The sequence below is a fragment of the Lynx rufus genome, unplaced genomic scaffold, assembly GCF_022079265.1.
Source record: "Lynx rufus isolate CCGP_SWC_20201006 ecotype Redwood Valley unplaced genomic scaffold, mLynRuf1.p SCAF_1, whole genome shotgun sequence".
NCBI lineage: Eukaryota > Metazoa > Chordata > Mammalia > Carnivora > Felidae > Lynx > Lynx rufus.
Window position 1 is genome coordinate 112,374,738 of NW_025814823.1, and position 17,898 is coordinate 112,392,635.

Below are 17,898 nucleotides of genomic sequence, written 5' to 3' on the forward strand. Positions count from 1 at the left end.
TTGGGTGGGCCAACAAGAAGATCCTGTGCCCTGCCAGGGTGCACCTCCACACCAGTGTCCGACTGAGCAGGCCTGGGGCAGGAGCAGTCCTTCTCCTCGAGGACTGGAGGGGAGATGCTCAGCCTGTGCCCCCCGCAGCCACAACCTCAGCCTCAGGAAGTGACCCCACAGCCCTGGGTGCTCCCTTGGCCCTCCTAGCTGGAAAAACTGCCCGAGGCCAAGGGGACAGCAGCAGCCCCCAAAGGCGCTCCACCAAGGAGATGTCTGCCCGGCCCAGCACTCAGACCGTCCCATGGTCCTCCTCTGCGGTAGCCTGTTCCAAGCTCAGAGGAAGGGAGCAGGACCAGGGTCCTCTGAACAACTGAGGGATGCAGACCAGAGACTAAATAAATCACTTCACTACAAGGATTGGAGTTGGTGCGCTAACGTGGTGCTTTGGAGTAATGCGTGCAGCTTGCATTAAGTGAGCATTTGCTATGTGCTAGGCACCTTACAGAGACCATCTCTGTATCCTCATGGAGGTAGACCCTTGCATCAGCTCCATTCTCCAGATGAAGAAACAGGCTCAGAGAGGTAAGTTGCCTGCCTGGGCTCACACAGCTCACAGACAGCAGAGCTGGGGTTCATAGCCAGGGCTGTGTGGGCTCAGGGCCTGAGTACTTAAAACCCTTCCCTACACACCCCTCCTCAGTGGGTCTTGATGCAGCAAGGAAAGAGCCAGCTGCCAGCCATCGAGCACTGTGGAGGCCACCCCGCATCGCCCTTCTTCCTTCCCCCTTTCCTTCCCTGGCTCCCCATGCTTTGCAGCCGCAGGTAGGGGAGAGCAGCATATGACACATCTGCTGAGGCCCTGCCCTCCCTGGTCTCTCTGGATACCATTTCCTGGTGCCCCAGCCTGACCCCAGACTCCAGGCTCACCCCACACCATGGCAGATGGCTCTGAGGCTGCAGCACGTGGTTATGACAACAGCATGCGCTCACCCACCCCACCCGCTCCTGGGACTGTGCACCGTGGTACCCACGTTCACAGCCACTCTGTCCCGGTGCACTGGTTCCATGGCCCCCCTCCTCCCTCCCCTCCCCGGTGACCTGATGGCTGCCCCTCACCTGCTCCCTAGTCCTCCTGAGGACAGTGAAGTTGAGAGGCCATGGGAGAGAAATCATTGGTCATGTTTCAGTTATGTCCAAGAATTTCTTTTTTAAAATGCACTTTTAAGTATTTCTTGGGGCACTCCTATGACTTCCCTTTGGGCTGGGTTGGCAATATGGTGAAGAAATATATGTGACCTCGCTGCAGGACTCCTTGGCTTTGTTCTTGGAGGGGGTGACTGGTCTTTCCCCTCTTAGATTCCCCATGGCTGGGTCCAACCAGCTGGCATCCCTGGGCTGTCACCGCCCTCAGAGACACAGATTGGGTGGGGAAGCGTCTGGCTGCGTGTTAGAAACTGGGGCCACTCTCTCCCCGTACAGCCCAAGCTGGGTCGGCCATATGACCCCCATACACGTGGGGGTCATACACGTGGCCTCCCAAGCATCAGCAGGGCCCAGAGCCCTGCAGGTTCTAATCCCAACCCTCCTGGGGGGAGATGCACAAACCTGACTGGCTAGCAGGCTGAAGAGAACCTCCAGTGTTCAAGACTGAGAGTTTTCTTGAGGAAGCTATTTGCAGGAAGGATCTGGGGCAGGAGAGGTCCTGGGTGAGGGAATGAGCTTATCTGGAAAAGCAGTCTGCTTCTGGTCGGTCCAGCTGATGTCAGCGAGTTGTTCTGTGCTGACACAGACCAGGCATGAGCACATGTCAGGATGCAGAGGCCTAACAACGATAAGAGCTAACTTTCATTGTTGGCCCTGTGCTGGCCACGGGGCTGAGCACTTCACGTGCATTGATTTTCAGTTGAGAATGATTTCATGTAGGGGGGCCTGGGTGGCTCGGTCAGTTAAGCATCTCTTGATGGCGACTCAGGTCATGATCTCACGGTTCCTGAGTTCGAGCCTCCCACTGGGCTCCACACTGACAGTTCGGAGTCGGCTCGGGATTCTCTCTCTCTCTGCCCCTCCTCCACTTGCACTCTCTCTCTCTCTCTCAAAATAAATACACTTAAAACAAAAAAAAGAATGATTTCATTTAGGTACAAGTAGCACCCCCATTTCACAGATGAGAATGTCTAGGCACAGGTTGCTTAAACAGCTGACTGAAGACTACAGAGCCAAAAAGCAGTAGAGGCAGGCTTTGAACGTATCTAATGTAGACCCCATGGTCTTGACCATTACGCTTAGATATAATACACGTTAATAAATGGTGGGCTTACATTAGCTTATAGTAGACCTCTAGTTCTGTGTAATAATAAGTCATCTCAAAATGTAGTGGTTTAAAATAACGACATACATGCATTTTCTGACTGTTGTGAGGGTCGGGAATCGGGGAGCAGCTTGACTGGGCCGTTGTGGCCTGCGATTTCTCGTGAAGTTGTGGTCAGGGTCTTGGGCAGGGCTTGGTCATCTGAGGGCTTGATGGGCTGAAGGCTCTGCCTGCTCACTGCCTCGGCTGCCAGGTTGGTGCTGGTTGTTTGGGGAGAGCCTCACAGCATGGTGACTGGCTTCCCCAGTGACCCTAGAGACTGAGACAAAAGCTGTCATGACAGTTACAACTTAGCCTTAAGAGTCACATCTTCTCACCATTGTCATACTCTGTTGGTCATGCAGATTAGCTGTAATTCAGTGTGGAAAGAGATCTCACAAAGGCATGGATGGTAAGTCTGGGGGGCCCTGTTGGAGACTGGCTGCCATAATGGTCTAAAACAAGATAGCCAAATTCTGGTGATTCACAGGGAGAGAGAGCTCATTCACCGCGGCTGGTGCACAGGAGGAGAAGGGGCGGCTTGGCAGGCAGGAGCCCTGCGGTGGAGAGGTAGCCAGCTGACGTCACAGGACGCCGGCTACAGCAGAACCACGCAGGCTTGGGGGCAGTGGGTGACTTCCCTTCTGCCCCCGCCCCAAGTGGGCTTGTACCTCGTTTAAGTCTGGTTCTCCTGAGCCTTCTCCCTGGCCAGAGCTTTTGTCACTTTGCAAATCTCTATTTTGGAGAAAATCTAATCCATATGGTTTGGGGGGATTTTGCTCTTTTAAATTTTTCCTTTGTACTTTGTACAAAGTTGAGAGTTCTTTGGAGTCCTTTAAAATCTCTCCTCCCTCAACAACAGGAAGTGTGCTCTTTGCCATGTACACAGGGACCCTGGAGCACAGAACAGTGGGATTTGGGTGGGTTCAGAGCTGGGGGCTTTGTCATACCCTGTGTCTTTCCTGAAGGTGACTCACAGCAAGTGGGAAGACCTGTACTGTCCCTGGAGGTGGAAAGTAGCTCTAATTCCTGCCTGCCCCTCCCCCCAGTCCCCGGTCCTGGCCCCCGTTCTCACACAGAGGGCGTTCAGGTCACACGTGCTGGGGTAACAGTGAACTGCCCAGGCAGCTGCGGGGAAGGAGACCACAGCTCGAGCTGGTTTGCAAGGAGCCAAAGCCTGCCTCGGCGTGGGCCCGGGGAGTTTGTCTCAGTGAGATGCAGGCAGATGGCTGCAGGACGGGTCCTATGTCCACTTGCGGGGCAGCATGAAGACTGAGGACTGCCCACAGTCACTTTGCTGGCCAAGGTCCTCTGCCATCAGACTCCCAGCCTCAGCCTCCCCTCCCACAGCAAGGAGCATCTTCCAGGCATCCTGCTTTCCCCGCTTGACATTGTCCAGCCTCTTCCTTCTGGCCACCTGTCCTTCTCTACTACTTTCATGGGTCAAAACCCAGCTTATCTCTTTAGGACCGGCCCAAATGTCACCTCCTTCCCCAGGCTTCTGAGTCTGCCCTCAAGACTTTCCCCTGTCCCTACTGGCCTGTTTTCTTTTCAGGTGAGGCAGGGTATGGGGTTTTCTGGCCTCCCCTCAGGGTCCTGCAGCTGATGCTTGAAGAACACATTATGGGGGAGACCTGCCCATGGTGGAGCAGGTAGACACCTTCAACACAGAATTGTCTCTATCAGCGTCTCATGCCCTCTGCACCCCCAGCAGGCTGGCCCACGGTAGGTGCTCCGCAGGGGCTTTGGGATGTGATCTCAACTGCTGTACTGGATCCTTCCCCCCCTCCCCTTCCCATGTCCCTTTCCTCCTACAGAAACTCCTCCAGTCTAGATCTACTGGTCCCTTGACCTGCCTGGCCTCCACTTCTCAGCACCAGCCCACGTGCGTCCATCAGTTGAGAAGAAAAGGTCAAGGAGAGCCAGGCTTTCCTTCCTCTCAGATGAGCACAGAGCCAGCAAGGCCCATGGGAGTCTGTCAGGAAGGAATGGATGGAGGGTACCCCAGGGTACTCCCCTTGATGACTATGGCATCTGCTTCAGAAGCCCTGAGAATATGAGTGTCATTGGCAAATGTTAATACCAGCTTATTGATGGTGGGGAAAGTGAAGCACAGAGGTCAGGACATTTATACAGAGGGGCCAGGGCAGGGATGAGAGCAAGGGCTTTGGGGAAAGTTACCTCCACTTTCTGAGTCTTAGCCAAGAGGCAGCACCTTGGTTAAGAGCTGGTCCTGGAGTCCTACAGCAAGTGCATAATCCTCCATTCACTGCCTGTGTGGCTTTGGGGAAATTGCTTAACCTCTCTGAGCCGTACTCTTCTCACCTATAAAATGGGGAATTTCTTCACAGAATACAATGAGATGGTATAGGTGGAGCATATAGTACTGGGCCAGCTTAGAGCCCTGGTTAAAAAAAAAAAAAAAAAAAAAAAGACCGTGGTATATTTGAGGTCTTGATGAATCAAGGCAGGTGAAGAGATTGGGGCTGTCACCTGTCTTTCCTGAGGCATTCTCCCTCCAAGTACAGTCAACTCCAAAAATCCTCTGCTGGGTCCTCACCAGTCCCCTCTGACACCCTCAGACTCCTCTGAGTCTCCCAGGTCTGCACCTTTTTCAGTGCCCAAGTGCATACTCCGCCAGCCCAGGGCAGAGGAAACCTGACCAGAAAACTCTCCCCACTGGGGCAGCCAAGCGGTTTTTCCCCTCCCTCCTGGGAGTCCCAAGTGCTGTACAGCAGCGCCCTCTGCTGGCACATCTTGACAAGACACGCATAGCTGGTGGTGCTGTGGCCCAGAAATTTCAGACCTTTTGGACACCACCTAAGAGGGAACTCATTTGCACTCTCTCTCCAAAAGACAGAGGGAGAAATTGAGGCCTGGACTTGCCCAAGGGCAGCGGCAGCACCAGAAGCAGAGCCCAGGCCGCCCAGCCTCCCAGTGGCTGCTTGGCCCCACTTCACAGCCCTACACCTCTTTTCTTGACTGGGAGTCACATTGAATAGACGCTGGACCAAATACAGTCTGAACATGCTCTGAATAGACTTTCTCAAAGAACTGTCAATGAGAAGCTCAAATAGCAGCTAGAAAATCGCCGTATGCTCCTTCCCTTCCCGTCAGAATCAGGGAAGGGACCCGAGAGCTCCCATTATCTGAGGCCAATGCAGGACTGCTGCAGCAGGTGCAGCTGGAGGGTAGACGGGCAGCAGCTGGAGGGTAGACGGGACGGGGCAGAGGGCCTCTGTCACCATGATCCAGGCAGTGACGTCAGAAAGGGCTGCACGTCAGAGCCACGGAGGAGATGACTGTTGGGATGGGGCCCAGGGAGAGAAAGGAATCGAAGATGGCATCCAGGATCCGGCCTGGGTGACTGGCTGGGTGGGGACACAGAGTAAGGCGTGCTTGGGGAGTTAAAGAGGTCATCAGGGACGTGTCACATGGGAAATGCTGTGGGGTCACCCAAGTGGAGGTGTTGAGTAAAGATAGGGAGGCTCAGAAGTGAGGTCTGAGTGGGAGATGAGTGCGGGTTTCCTGGCCTCCCCCCTCTCCCCTCCCCCCCTCATGGAAGCACCGGGGAGGAAGCACCAAGGAGTGAGAGCAGGGCAGCAGAGAAGGGGAGAACAGCTGAGGGGTGGGGGGATGGGCTTCCAGGAGGCGAGAGAGCAGGAGACAGGGCCACGGCCACAGGTCATCAGACTGACTGGAGCAGCCGGCTCAGGACTGTGCTGCTCTGCTCGGCTCGGCAGGTGGGGAGCGAGGGCTTGGCTGAGGGAGAGTTGAGGAGCTGGAGCCGTGGGGCTGGGTGGACTCAAGTGCAGCTGGGAGACTCGAGGCCTGGGGGCCTTCCCTGAGCCCTGCCTGCCACACAGGTCCCTCCCCAGTGCTCCCACAGCCACCTCCGTGTGGCATCTCAGAGAAAGTGTCTCCTCTCTGACAGCTCCCAAGAACAGAGGCTGGCACATAGTGGGTCCTCAGGCAAGTCCTTACCTGAAAGGGCAGATGAGAGGTGGGAAGTGGTGGCTGTCAAGCGTTAGCAGCCCATCCCGTGTGGGTTCCCACTGCAGTGGGAAATGCTCCTGGGGGCTACCTTCCAGGAAGGAGTTGAGGGAGCAAGGAAGTGAGGGGTGTTTTTCTTGCCCTGGCAACCCAGGAAGCTGATCTGTCTGTGCCTTAGTTTCTGTACCTGCTCTCTCCCGAGGGCAGAAGACACGTGTGCGTGGCGACATGGCAAATGCTCCAAAGCAGGGAAGCCAGGTGTAAGTGGCAGGCCGGCTCCCACAGCCTGGTGGTCTGGGATTCTCCAGGCCTGGCCCTTGACTGCCGCTGGACCTGGGTCCTCCCCCTGCCTGGCGGTCGGTGTGCCTCATGGCCAGACCTGTGACATACATTTGGGAATGGAACATGGACTGTGGTTCCTTCTAGAAAGGAGTCTACTCCTTCCCTCCTGCCGCATTCATGAACGGTGCAAAGCAGCGGATTTCGGGACTCCGGCGGCTGTCCCAGAGCTGCCGGAGCCACTGCCTGCCAGTTCGTGCTGACACGGGACCGAGGAATGACAGTCCGCCTTAGCACCCCGTAGGTGGTCCTCCAGGAGAGTGGGTCTTTTGACCTGTTGACTTGCTCAATAGTGACGGTAAAAAAAGGGCCATTCTTTGGAGACCTTTCATTTATTCTAATGTCCCGGCACACATCCCAGGCCCGGTAGGTAGGCCAGTGCTGATGGTGAGCCCCGACTCCTCAGCAGCCTCTTGGCCCTTAGGATCAAGCCTCAGTGGTCAGACTTTGTCTTGCTTGGGAAGAAGGAGGCCTGGGTGATGTGACGTGGATGTGCTGGTGGGAGAAGAGCAGGCCCAGCAGAGCCCCCTTCTTCTAGACCATCCCCTCACCATTTTGGGTGCCAAGGTTGGGTTCCTGCCGGGCCTTAGCATCGAATCATCTTCCTTCTTGGAAGGGGATCAGGAACTCCCACTGCACCAAAAGAAGCCTCTCCACACAGCCAGGCCAAGCTGGGTCCCTGCTGGGTTCAGGGCCTCGCTGCAGAGAGGATACCTGAGGAAGAGAGGACTACCCCTCTGCCTTCCTGGGAGCCCAGGGTGGAAAGTGTAGGCTGAACCTGGGGCTGGAGGGAGCTGGGCCCCTGGAGAGCTAGAAATTAGACATGACCCTGAATCCCCAGGTCTTGCTTGGGCCCAGGATGCTGAGTGGGACCAGGCTGCATGACAATAAGCATCACCCCCTGGGGCTGGGAGGGGGAAGAGAAAGCCCTCAGCTGATTGGAATCTGTACTGTCAAGATTGTGTCAGGTGAACAGAGGGGTCTACCAGAGAAACAATCAGCAGGAGACATATATATTAGGTAAGCGTGGGGTCTAGCTGGGAAAATCTGAAATCTGGAGCACAGGCTGGAAGGCTGGGAATGCTTAGGAGCCGACATTGCATTCTACAGGTGAAATTTCCTTTTCCTCACGGATGCTTCCATTTTGTTCTTTAAAAACAAAATGAAACAAAACAAAAAGCAAACAAAAACATTGGGGGCACCTGGGTGGCTCAGTCGGTTAAAAGTCTGACTCTGGCTCTGGTCAGGATCTCATGGTTCGTCAGTTCGAGCCCTGCATCAGGCTCTCTATCCCCTCTCTATCCCTCCCCCACCAGGATTCTCTCTCTCTCTCTCTCAAAAATAAATAAACATTTTTTAAAAAGATTGTATTTGTAAGTAATCTCTACACCCAACTCACAACCCTGAGATCGAGAGTTGTATGCTGTTCCAACTGAGCCAGCCGGGCACCCCTCCACTTGGCTTGTAAGGCCTTTCAACAGTTTGGGTGGAAGGCACCCAGATGATCAAGGATAAACTCCCTTACTTAAAATCAGCTAGTTTTAGGTGTTAATCATACCTACAAAAATACCTTCGCGGTCCATTAATGTTTGACTGAATCACGGGGTGCTGTTGCCCACCCAGCCAAGTTGATACAAAGCTGACCCTCACTGGGGGGGATAGTAATGCCTGCTCACAGCTGCTATGAGGGGGAAGCAGGACCACGCATAAAGCACCCCTCCCCCCACTCCTTCCACGCACAGACCCTGGCCTGAAGACATCCTCATAGCTAATGTTTATTTAGAGCTGACTTGGAGCCTAGCCTGGGGCTAAGTGCTTTCCACACACTATTTGTTACTCATGGATAGATAGGGTTCTGCAACCTGGGGCTAGCCAGAGAGGGTGGAGGGTGTGTCGAGAAAGAGTCCCTCACCTCTAAAACGGGCAAAATCGTGTGTCCTGTGTCTAGTGAAACTGTCTCTGGCTTCCAATCAGATCATCACAACTAAGAACTAGTGGCCGAGCTGTAAGCCGCTCATTCCGTTAGAATTCTTTCGGTGCTCTTTTGGAAAGAGGATGTGTCCTCACAGGTAAACAATCCTATCACAGGTCTTGGTGTTTGTAATCAAATACTTCCCGACCTTGGATAAGGCCTTTCTACCTCTTGTAAGGAGTCCGGCCAAACTGTCCCGGACACCACTTGCAGTGTCTCGGAGGAGGAGTGAGCGAGGCGGGGGCGGGCATCTGGGCCTCGAGGCGCCGAGGACGTGTGGTGGCAAGGAGTGGGCGCGGGAGAAGGGCGGGCTAAGGGAACGCCCCGCGCGGGCCCCAGCGTCCCGGACGGGGCGAGGTGCGGCGCCTTTAAGGTCCGCTGGGGGCGTGCTAGCAGCGGCCACGGGCCCTTGGAGAGGTGAGCGCTGGCGCCCCGCGGGTCCTGTGCTCGGAGACGGGACTCGAAGCAGGACCTACGGCGCGCCCGAGTCTCCCACCTCCTCCCCCGAGCGCGGGCCGGCGGGTGGTACGCCCCGCGGACTCTCACTGGGCACCCACCCGGCTGTGGGAGCGCGAGGCGCCGCTACTGTAGCCATGGGCAGCTTCCAGCTGGAGGACTTCGCGGCGGGCTGGATCGGAGGTGAGCCCGGCCCGGGAGGGAGCCCCACCCCCACCCCCACCCCGGAGGTGAGTGTGCTTGTGGGAGACGCCCGGGCCAGGGAGAAGAAGAGAGAGCCGGCCGAGCTCACACACGGTGCTGGGGTCTGGGGGCTCCGCACCGGTGCGCCTCCGCTTGGCGCGCAGTGTGCGCGCCGCCTGCTGCCAGAGCGCCCCTCCGCCGCTGGCCTAGCTGTGCTCGCGGTGCCTAGCCTGTTGCCGGGGCTGACCCCCGCCAGCCTCGCAGCTACTCTCTGAGCTGCGGCTTTGCCTCAAAGTGAGGACCCGCCCAAGCGGCTCCAGTAACGATTAAACCGGCCGTCGAAGCCGACAGCCAATGGAGAGTCCGGGCGCGCACACACCCTTCGGAGACTCGGTGTGTGCCTGAGGTTGGGGTCCAGACTGCAAGAGCTTGTGGGTGAGGGTGGCGATTGCTCCCGGCGCGGGAGGGCGCCTGGCTTCGCGATCCGGCGGCTCCCAGGAGGAGCGCTGGCTGAAGCGTGCCGGCGGTCTGGGAGCCCAGCCCCTGGCGGCAGGTGCCCGTTGCCAGATAGGAGGAACCCTTCCCGTTTTCAGCCTTTGTCGGCTGTCCGGTCTCTCCTCCCAGCACTCTTGGACGAAGTCGTCCCTTTGAGCGGCTGCTGGAGCCGCTGTTTGCTGGACCTGGGATGGGCTTGCGTGGGCGAGAGTTGCATTGATTTCCTTACTTCTCTGATCTTCTCTTTCCCGTAGATTTAGTTCTCCTCTTTTCTCAGCTACTGACCACGTTTGGGGAGGGTTTGAGAAGGACTTCCCTTTTTGTTAAGTATTAGCTTTCTTTTGGCCCCATCTAAGAGGATCATCAGAAAAGGGGTGCTGGCAAATGCAGCCGCTGCCCAAAGACAGAATCCAAAACAAAACTAAAAACCTGAGGGACTGAGGCAGAGGCTATAATTAGCATGTTTGTGCCCCACCAAGAGTTTTGGAAATGGAGAAGACCAGGAAATTTGTAGGAAAATGAAAATGAAACGAGAGCCACAGACCAGATAGTATTCCCGCCCCCCCCCTTCTGTCCCTTTCTGGTGGCCCCTCCCACCTCTGTCCACCCACAGGTGGCTGCAGGGCCCCTGCTTCTTTCTCCCTGTCATGAGCAGAGGTCTTTCCTTCTACCAAAAGTAGGTTTTTTGTACAGGCTGTCTTGAGTCAGACTGAGACCACCGTGTCCTAACTTTACCATGGGGGGGTGAGGGGGGGTCGGGAGGCTGTACCCAGAGGCTCATTGGCCATATCCAGGCCCTCTTCTTCTTTTTTTTTTTTTTTTAATGTTTTTAAAGTTTATTTCAAAAGAGACAGAGCGAGTGAGGGTCAGAGTGAGAGGGAGACAGAATCCCAAGCAGGCTCTGCAAGCCAGATGCCCAGCTAGAACTCCTGAACCTCTGAGACCATGAGCCAAAACTGAGTCAGATGCTTAACCTACTGAGCCACCCCTTTGGCCAACCATCACCCACCCTGAGGGAGAGCCTTCCCTGCTTAAGGCTGTCCACTTAAGCAGTCAGACCAACTTCAGGAGGGCTGCCCCTGGCTGGGTTTGAGAAATGCCCTAGAGGGTGAGGCTGTCAGAGTAGCTCCAGGTCTGTGATGACTCAGGGGCCTTCCCCAAGTCACGCAGTAAGCAGTGGATGGTCCTTTATTCTGCGATGGTCCTTACTTTCTTGATGTTAACATTTCTTGTGTTTTGCTCTCGGGGCTTTCTCGCTTCTGTGAAGTGAGGAGAGTGTAATAACTGAATACTTAGTAGGTAGCAGAGGCTGTTTAAGCGCCACATGTATTTTCTAATATTTATTTATTTTGAGAGAGAGAGAGCGTGTGTGAGCTGGGGAGGGGCGGAGAGAGAAGGAGAGGGAGAATCCAACCACACTCCATACCCAGTGTGGAGCCCAACGTCGGGCTCAGTCTCATGATTGCAAGATCATGTCCTGACTGAGCTAAAATCAACAGTCGGTTGCTCAGTGCAGGGGCCCTCACATGTGTTTTTTAAAGTTGTTATTTATTTATTTATTTATTTATTTAGGGGGAGAGAGAGCAATTGCTAGTGGGGGAGGGGCAGAAAGAGGCGAGAGAGAGAATCCCAAGCAGGCTCTGCGCTGTCAGCTCTGAGCCGCATGAGGGGCTCGAACTCACAAACTGTGAGATCATGACCGAAGTGAAATCAAGAGTCGCTCAACCGACTGAGCCACCCAGGTACTCCCCACACACATGTATTTTTAAAACAACTTCATTGTGGGGCACCTGGGTGACTCAGTCAGTTAAGTGTCTGACTCTCGATTTCGGCTCAGGTCACTATCCCAGGGTCATGGGGTTGAGCCCCTCATGGAGCCCATGTCGAGCCCCATGTCCAGCTCCATGCTGAGTATGGAGCCTGTTTGAGATATTCTTTGTTTCCTTCTCTCTCTCTCTCTCTCTCTCTCTCCCTCCCTCCCTCCCTCCCTCCCCTTCCCTCCCTCACTCCCTCTCTCCCTCTCTCCCTCTCCCTTCCCCTCCCTCCCCCTCTCCCTCTGCCCTTCACCCACATGCATGCTATCAACATAATAAATAAATAAATAAATAAATAAATAAATAATTTATTTTATATATCCTAATATATACTCATTTCAAGTATGTAATTCAGTAATTTTTAGCGACTTTACCAGTGGTGCAGCCATTTGCCATAAATTTGTTTTAGCCCATTTTCTTCCCTGTGAGATCCTTCATGCCCGTTTGCAGTTAAATTCCATCCCCTCCCTCTGGGCAACCGTGAATTCCTTTCTGGCTGTATAAGTTAGCCTTTTCTTGGCATTTTATATAAATTGAATCATACAATGTGCGGTCTTCTGGCTATTTATATATTTCTTTATAATCCCAGTGAGGTTTTACATCCTTATCATACAGATCCTCATTTCACAGATGAGGAAATGGGAGCAAAGGGGCATCCAGTGACTTGTCCAAGGCCATGTGTCTGGCATGAGCAGAGAGTCTGATGCCAGGCCGTCTTAACCCCTGTACTCATCTGTACCTATTTTCTTTCTTAATGAACTTGCATAATAAAATCTCACCATCGTATCCTTTACATTTTGTTTGAAGTTTCACTGGTCTGTGAGGTCCTCGGGTCTGGAAACCACTGGCCTGATTGTCTTGTTTCTTATCTTGCATTTCCTGCTTTCAGGTGGGTGGGCTAATGAATGAGCAGGGAGACACAGGTCCAAGATGGGCTCTGGGTCTGCTTCCCTGGGCCAAGAGACACCTGTAGTGAAGGCTGCACTCACTAGGGAGGAAACAACTGGAGCCTGGGACCAGAGGTCCTTTCTTCCCCTGCTGGGAGGGGTTCCTGTAGAGTGAACTTCCCGCTGTCACCTTTCTGCCTCTGCCCACTTCTGTGGGAAGGAGGGGCTGAGAGGGATCTGGAGGTTCTAGACCAAGGGTACACCTGTTCTGGTGTTAGCTGCTTCCTCTGCCCCTCTACCCATCTAGTATTCCAGCACTGTTTTACCTGATGAAATCACGGCTGCTAGCAGAGAAACTTCCTCATCTGGGTGACGGGGAATTTGTCATAGAGGATTGGTTCCCATTTCAACCTCGCAGTCACCAGCTTCTATGAGGGCGTCTTCATCTGTGTGGCCTCGGAGCAGCCTTGCTTCCCTCTGAAACTGCAAGCCTTGTGATTATGTATGTCAATTGGCATTTTTCTGTGAGAAGAGAAATCCAGAATATCCTTTAAAGGAGAGGCCTTCTTTAAAACAAAACAAAACTGGATAGTGGCAGCATCTCTCTCTCTTTTTTTAAAATTTTTTAATGTTTATTTTTGAGAAAGAGAGAGACAGACAGACAGCATGAGCGGGGGGAGGGGCAGAGAGAGAAGGAGACACAGGATCTGAAGCAGGCTCCAGGCTCCAAGCTGTCAGCACAGAGCCCAACGCGGGGCTCGAACTCAAGAACTGTGAGATCATGACCTGGGCCAAAATCAGACGTTTAACCGATTGAGCCACCCAGGTGCCCCCGCATCTCTCTTTCAACGGCCTATAAGAGCCAGGACTCTGCTGGTACTTTACAATCATTACCTCTCTTCATTCTTACAATGGAACTGTGAGGCAGGTGCTGATGCTACTCCCACCTACACGTGCTAAAAGCGAGGTATCGAAAAGATGAAATAACCTTTCAGGTAACCGAAAAGTTTCTGGGTTTTCTCCTCACACCCTCCCCTTTTTATTTGAGGTGACATTCACATAACGTAGAATTAACCATTTAAACGTGCCCGATTCAGTGGCATTTCGTATGGTCACAGTGTTGTACAACAGCCCCCTCTGGTCTAGTTCCAGATGTTCCTCACACCCAAGGAAGTCTCTGGACCCAACAAGTCATTCCTATTTCCCCTCTCTCCAGGCCCTGACAACCACTTGTCCGCTTTCTGTCTCTCTGGATTTGCCTATTCGGGATAATTCACGTAAACGGAGTCAGATGATAAGTGACCTTCTGTGTCTGGCCTCCTGCACTCAGCATCACATCTTCAGCATTCACCCACGTGACGGCGAGCATTGGCCCTACATTCCTATTTATGTCTAACAACATTCATTTTATGGATTTACCGCATTTTATTGGCCCACTCACCCCCTGATGGGCATTTGGGCTGTTTCCACCATTTGGTCATCATGAATAGTGCTGCTCTGCTCACATATGTTCATGGACATGTCTCAGTGCCTGTTGTAGTTCTTTTAGGTATCTGTCTAGGAGTGGAATTGCTGGGCCATGTGATAATTCTTTAAGTTCTTGTGGAAACGACACGCTGTTTCCACAGTGGCTGCACCATTTTGCATCTCCACCAGCAACGTACAAGAATTCCAGTCCTCCATATCCTCGCCAACCCTTCTTATTTTCCTTAAAAAAAGAAAAAAATTAGGACCATCCTAGTAGGTGACAAGGGGGACTGCCTCTCACTGTGATGTTGATTTGCGTTTCCCTAATGACTCGTGATGTTAGGCATCTTTTCATTTACGTGTTGGCCGTCTGTATATTGTGTATTTTCTTTGGAGAAATGCCTATTCAAATCCTTTGCCCTTAAAAAAAAATCCTTTCTTTTCTTTTTTTTTTTAGTTGTAAGTATTCTTTATAAATTCTGGATACTAGAGCCTTATCACATATATGATTTGCAGATATTTCTTCCCAGTCCGTAGGTTGTCTTCACTTTCTTGATAGTGTCCTTTGCTGCACAAAAGTTTTTAATTCTTATGATACCCACCTCATTTTTTCTTTTGTTATTTGTGTTTTTAGTGTCCTGTCTGAGAATCTGTTGCCCATCTAAGGTCGTGAAGATTTCCTCCTGCATTTTGTAAATGATTTTTATAGTTTTAGTACTTCCATTTAGGTCTTTGGTCTGTTTTGAGTTCATTTTTTGTGTATGGTATGAGGTAGGGGTCTAACTTCATTTTTTGGCATGCAGGTATCCAGTTTTCCCAGCACCCTCACTGTCCTTTTTTGGGGTGCTCGTTTCTCGAGGCAGAGCCCAGGTTTCACTTCCTTTTCTCTGCCTTCCTCAGTGCCTTTGCCAGTGCCCGGCACATTCCGGGTGGGGGAGGCAACTGGGCATTGAGTGAATGAGCGAATGTGAGTGCCTGAGCCCCTGTCTTATCCCAAGAGGCAGCCCGCGCATGTGAGAAGCCCAGGGGCTGAGTGACCAGGTCCTTTTCTTTGATCTACAGGTGCAGCCAGCGTCATTGTCGGTCACCCTCTGGACACGGTCAAGGTACTTCAACCACGTTTGCCATTACCTCTTGGAAGGGGGCCTGGAGTGAGTCTGCCTCCAGCAATGCATCTGCTGTTTCTGATCCCAAGACAGTCTCCAGCCCAGGGCAGATTCTGTGTGCCAGCCCGGGGGGGGGGGTGGGGCGCCAGGAAGACTGGTTTGGATCATCCTTCTCCTCTCATTACTTGGCAGTGATTTTGTTTTTGTGAATGTTCCATTTCTGCCTTGAGGTTCTCATGGGCTGTGGGGGAGGGGGCCAAGGCAATGGTGAGTATCCCTTTAGTCTCTGTGGAACTAAGAAACTGGGAAAGGCTTCAGATGTGAAGCGGCCTCGGAGTCCAAAATTTAAGGTTGGGTTTTAGGTGATTAGAAAAGATGTTCTAGGCATGGAAATCAGTGCGGGCAGAGGCGGAGATGGGGACACTGCCTGGGGGCCATGCTTGGGAAAAGCGTGGCCAGTGTTGCTGATGCATCAGGTTTCTGAAAGCACCTATAGGATCAGAGTCCAGGAAAGGTGGGCCAGCGCTTAATCTTTGGAAGCCTTCAGTATCAGGTTAGGACTGTGGATTTGGGCTGGGGTTGGCAACTGTTGTAAGGTGATGTAGTGCATGGAGTGTGAGGAGTCAGTGGGGCCATCTGACATTGGGATCATCCATGCTCCTTGTTCTACAGATATAGAAACTAGCCTGAAAGGGGAAGGGGCTTGCCTTAGGTCAGACAACAGATTAAAGCATTGAAGAGTGAGGTGATTCCCCCCCATCCTTGCCACCTGTCCCCAGGACTCAGAGCCTTACCCTAAGAGCATGGTCACGAATAGTGCCTTCTCACCCCTGACTTGAGCATTCATGTCTAAAGCTCTGGCTGGATCGTGCACAAAGAGGAGCTGTTCAGGCCCTTCCCAGCCGGCTGCTACAGTCCCTTTTCTCCCCGTCTTCCTCCTTTTGGGACAGTGTGCCCCTCTTAGGTCAGAGCCCCGGCCTGCTCTCTTCTTGACAGGGCGTCAGCCCATTTGTCTTGAATAATTGAAGATATTTCCTAGCTCCTTGTATCCCCCTATGGCCCTGTCTTTTGCTCATACATCAAACACCTACTAGACACTTGTTTTTTCAGGCAGTATGGAGATAGCAAGGCATCAGTAGGAGACAATACATGTCCAATCCCTGCCCCTGTAGGCCTTCCGGCTACATTCCTGGCACAGGCAACCATTGTGTCTCCCGGGGAGAGTGTCCTTCCCTTACCCTCAGCGTGACCAGGGGCTGATGGAGCTTTTGGAGGCATGCCCTCCCCATACAGGCAAGTCTGGCCACCTGAAAAGGTGGAGCTGTCCTCCTTTCCACTTTGCCCCTTCCTGATACATCAAATCCAGTCTCTGCCCAGCCTGAGAACCTCTTCACTCAGCACACCAGCCTGGTGATGCCAGCTTGCATGGCTGGCCTTGCATCCCATCCAGGGATGTGGCCCGGGGCCCTCGTAACTGCTCAGAACAAGGAGCCTTCCTTCCTTTCTTCTGGCTGATGTTTTCTCTGAAGTTTCTGAGAAAGGTCCAGGCAAGAGGCTCAGAGTCTGAATCACCTGGAGGACAGTCTCTGCCTCCCCACCTATTCTCCCGTGCCCAGGGTGCAGCCCTTACCCTCCCCACGCCTTGCTTTTCTCATCTGAAAAATGGGCGAAGAGCATCTCCCGGCAGGGCTGTCGTGAAGATTGTCGCTGTGGCACCGAGGCTAGAGTAATGAGTGAGACTTTCGCATCCTGATGAACACCCCTGCTGGGATGTTGGCAGTGCGTTGTGACTTGTCCGAGGTCCCAGGGCTTGCCCTTGGAAGAGCCCAGCTAAAAGGACCTGGTCAGGCTCCTTCCCCTGCCCTTGGCTACCTCACCCAAGTATGAGAGCCAGCCCGTGGCTGCTTGCTGGCCGTGGAGCTGGGATCCGGATTCTCACCTGGCTCTCGGCACAGCTGGGCATTTGGGGTGTATGCCTGATGCAGTGTGACTTACCAGGGTTTGCTAATCAGGGCTCAGCTGCCTTTAGACCAGCTAGTGAACTATGGAAGAGCAAGTAGGCATTGTTGCAAGCCGCTACGTTTGTCATAATTCATTACAGTGGCAACAGGAAGCGAATAGAGGAAGACAGCTTTGTCCATCTGTGAAAGGGGATAGTATCCATGCTGCCTAGTGTTTGTGGGGTTCCGTGAGAGAAGTTCTGTAGGATGCCCCATGTTTCCCCAGGAGTGCAGTTGTCCTACACTGAATACAGGCACCTGTTATGACGGTGCACTGTGCTGCTGGCCACAGGGGCGGCCTCCTCAGGCGCTCAGCGTGGCGGGGAGACCATCGCTCCATGGTTTTGAAACTATTCTGTGATCTGGGTTTGACTCTTGAGTTGAGTTTCCTCATGTACGGTTTGCTTGAGTGACTCAAGCCCGCGAGTTTTTCAGTGGAACTTGATTCTTCTTGGGGACTCAACCTTTTTGTGGATTCGGTACCCAGAGGCATCCCTATCAGCGCTGGGGCCAGTGGGAGAGGGCATTCGGCCTCTTTATGCCAGTCTTAAATGGGGACGAGAAAGAGGCCCGTGCCCACCTTCCCTTGCCTACGTTCTCATCCTGGTTGGGGATACCCCACCCCCAGGTAGACCTCTGTGGGTCTGCTTAATGGGAAGACCATGAATGCCCTGTTCTCATCTTGCTACACCTTCCGGGGTGTCTTCACCTCCACCTGACTTAATATTGCATTTCCTTCAACCAGCCCACACTCTTGACCCTGGGTCTCTTTTTCTCCATGGCACCTGTCATCATCTGGCATATATATTTGATTGGGAATTACTTTTTATTGGCTGTTTTTTTCCATC

The 17,898-nt window shown here is 53.2% G+C and overlaps 1 protein-coding gene across 1 annotated transcript in view; it reads left to right on the forward strand.

Moving 5' to 3' along the window:
- The first annotated feature begins 515 nt into the window (after positions 1–515).
- The window catches only part of SLC25A48 (solute carrier family 25 member 48), a 51,049-nt gene continuing 33,666 nt past the window's right edge, over positions 516–17,898 (forward strand). Inside the window, exons 1-4 of the mRNA XM_047076101.1 lie at positions 516–573; positions 8,856–9,281; positions 9,700–9,834; positions 15,007–15,050. Of these exons, the coding sequence (XP_046932057.1) occupies positions 516–573; positions 8,856–9,281; positions 9,700–9,834; positions 15,007–15,050 (663 nt within the window). The remainder of the gene's footprint in view (positions 574–8,855; positions 9,282–9,699; positions 9,835–15,006; positions 15,051–17,898) is intronic.